Genomic DNA, 2,856 nt, shown 5'->3' with positions numbered 1-2,856 from the left:
CATGCTTCACTTCAGACCTTAGTACTCTGGTTTATACAAGCCCCAATACTTTTATGATTGACACGATTGATACGAATCTTTTATCAATTATCACAATGGGATCCCCTCTCGGCCTTCCCTTGTCCAGACCCAGCAGGCCCAGCTCCTGCAGTCTCTCCTCATCAGAGACGCTCCAGACCCCATATGAACATGTATTTACAGGTATTTTTGCGCTCATTTGGCAGAGCCCCATGAGGGGAAGTGCTCTTTGACAGCCTCGGCGGTGTTCCATGGCAGAACCCCCTCACGATATCTGTGTGCCCACCCTGAGGGTGAGCACAGCCCCACCACACCCGAGGGGCGATGTGAAGCGCGAATCGAGGAAACGCAGGCAGGAATGTCGTGTTCTCCACACAAACGATATTTAAACACAGACTTTCCTGTCTTGTTTTACTTTTTTTTTTTTTTTTTTTGTAAAAACACACTACAGACGGCACTTGGGCGAGGGCGGGCTCCGAGCCCCCCTCAGGCCGCCCGGGCGGGAATGGCGCCGCCCCGGCCCGTCCTGCACCGCGGCGCCAACATGGCGGCGCCCAGTGAGGGCCGTGCGGGTCGGGGCTCCGCGCCCTTCCCGGGCACCGACAGCGGCTCCTTCCCCTTCCCTTTCACCGTCCCGCACGGCACGGCGGGGGAGCCACCCAAGAAGCCATGCCGAGCCTGCACGGATTTCAAGAGCTGGCTCCGCGAGCAGAGGAAACAGGCGGCCCCGGGCAGCGCGGTGAGGCGCGGCGGGAGCCTCCCCTGGAACTCCTGGCTATCCCCAGTCCCTGCAGAGCTGCCTCAGTTCTCCATCCTGCCCCCTCAAGTGGGATGAGGCTGCGTGTTCCCTTCAGGGTGTGAAGGAGCCGGGGACAGGGTTCCGTTCAGAGGGAACGGGAAGGGGGTACCCATCTTCTGCCTGGGGGTGAGGGGGCTCTGCCATGTTCCCATTGAAGGTGTGAGGGGGGGCTCTGCCATGTTCCCATTGAAGGTGTCGGAGGACGTTGCTATACCCCCAGAAAAGATGTGAAAGACCTGTTCCCCCTATCTCACCTTCTCAACCAGCACAAAAGCACTGTTTCCCCACCAACCCTGGTGTCCCCTCACACCGCCCTGTCCCTCTGCAGGACGTGGCAGTTGTGGAGGAGAAGGAGCCCCCTCCAGACTGTCCCCTGGACAGCGAGCAGCTGGGCCGCAGCACCTGGGCCTTCCTGCACACCATGGCTGCCTACTACCCCGAGCAGCCCTCGGGGGCACAGCAGAAGGAGATGAGGGACTTCATCAACCTCTTCTCCAAGTTCTACCCTTGCGAGCACTGTGCTGAGGACCTGAGGGAGAGGTGAGTGGCCTCAGATGGTTTTTGAGGATGTGGGGACAGGTGAGATTCCTCAGTGAGTTTCTGAGGATCTGATGGAAAGGTGAGTGGCCTCAGCAGGATTTTGTGCTGGAGGAGCTTGCCAGAAGTGCTGGTGTGCATTAGCTAGTTTGCATATCAGCAGCTCTTCCTGCACTTGAGGTTTGTAGCTACCTGAACTGGTTTCTTCCATTATTGCATCAATCACAGGTGCACTTGCTCAAAAAACAAACACCTTTCTTCATGGTGTTGGGTTCTGTGCTGCCTCCAAGGCCTCCCTGAGGCAATTTTGGAGTTTTCTGATTCAAAATGGGCTTGTGAACAGTTGTGGAATTAGAGTGGGACTTGGAATGATTTGGTTTTCAGGAAACAAGTATTCTTCTACCCTCAAAAATGCCCTGTATTGGCAAAGACTCAAATGGGCTGAGGTGTTTGATTTGGTAGAAGGTGTCCCTGCCCATGAGATGATCTTTAAAGTCCATTCCAACCCAAACCATTCTGGGATTCTGTGACAAAGTTTTCTGCTGCTCTCAGCTTCAAGTTTCAAATCATTTGTTTCCCCTTCTCCTGTTTGCAGATTACAGACAAACCAACCCGATACGAGCACCAGGACTAACTTCTCCCAGTGGCTGTGTCTGCTCCACAACCAAGTGAACAGGAAGCTGGGGAAGGCAGAATTCGACTGCTCCCGTGTGGATGAGCGCTGGAGGGATGGCTGGAAGGATGGGAGCTGTGATTAACCCACAGGGATTGCTCTGGGAATCCAGCAGAGCACTTCAGTCCTTGGGGAGTCACTGCAGGGACAGTGGGAGTCAATAACTCTGTTACTGTGGGGCTGATTCAGAGCTGAACCAATAAGGAAAATTGAAAATCCTATCCCAGTGATATTTTGATAAGTGGCACCAGTAATGGTACCTGAGGGCTTGAGGCTGCCAGAAACCTCTGAGATTGGGTCACTGACAAACTCATTTCATGATGACTTTTCCTGATTTTGGGGACATTTGCTTATTTTTGTGGCTAGAATTCATTTTCCCTGAACACAGTGGTGTTCTCTGCAGGCATTGCCTGATGTTTTAGAAAATGCATCTGATTAATTGTCATTTTCATTTCTGTTGTTCTGATAGAGAAAACTCATGCTGGGTTTTGTGCCAAGTCTGTACCTCTGGATTTCTCTTTCTAGGAACTGCAACATTTGTTGTTACTCTTGCATCCAATTCCCTTGAAAAAAGTCCTGAAGGCAGGTACATTTAATTTAAACACTAAAAACATGGAGTCCAGATTACTCAGTTTGGCTTTCTGTTTCAACTTACTATGTCAGAGGAGAAAACAGAGTCAAAATCATTTCAAGTTCTTCACGCAGGTCGTGATCTCATCCCTTCCTGCACTCCTGGCTGGGAGAGGTTTGCACAAACCTTGACAACAGCAGGGTTTTTTTTCCTTCCCTGTTTCCTGCTGAGGTTTTCTTGCATGTTTTATTGAGCTTC

General features: G+C 52.0%; 1 protein-coding gene across 1 annotated transcript; it reads left to right on the top strand.

Annotated features, from left to right (window-relative positions):
• Window positions 1-339: 339 nt before the first annotated feature.
• On the top strand, window positions 340-2,112 carry GFER (growth factor, augmenter of liver regeneration). Its single transcript, XM_062503764.1, has 3 exons — window positions 340-757; window positions 1,146-1,357; window positions 1,950-2,112. The coding sequence occupies exons 1-3, from the start codon at window positions 377-379 to the stop codon at window positions 2,110-2,112; spliced, it is 756 nt and encodes a 251-aa protein (XP_062359748.1). The 5' UTR covers window positions 340-376.
• Window positions 2,113-2,856: the final 744 nt, after the last annotated feature.

Source organism: Cinclus cinclus, chromosome 16, assembly GCF_963662255.1.
Source record: "Cinclus cinclus chromosome 16, bCinCin1.1, whole genome shotgun sequence".
Lineage (NCBI taxonomy): Eukaryota > Metazoa > Chordata > Aves > Passeriformes > Cinclidae > Cinclus > Cinclus cinclus.
Note: the sequence above shows the minus strand (reverse complement) of the source record. Positions and strands in the feature narration are given on the sequence as shown.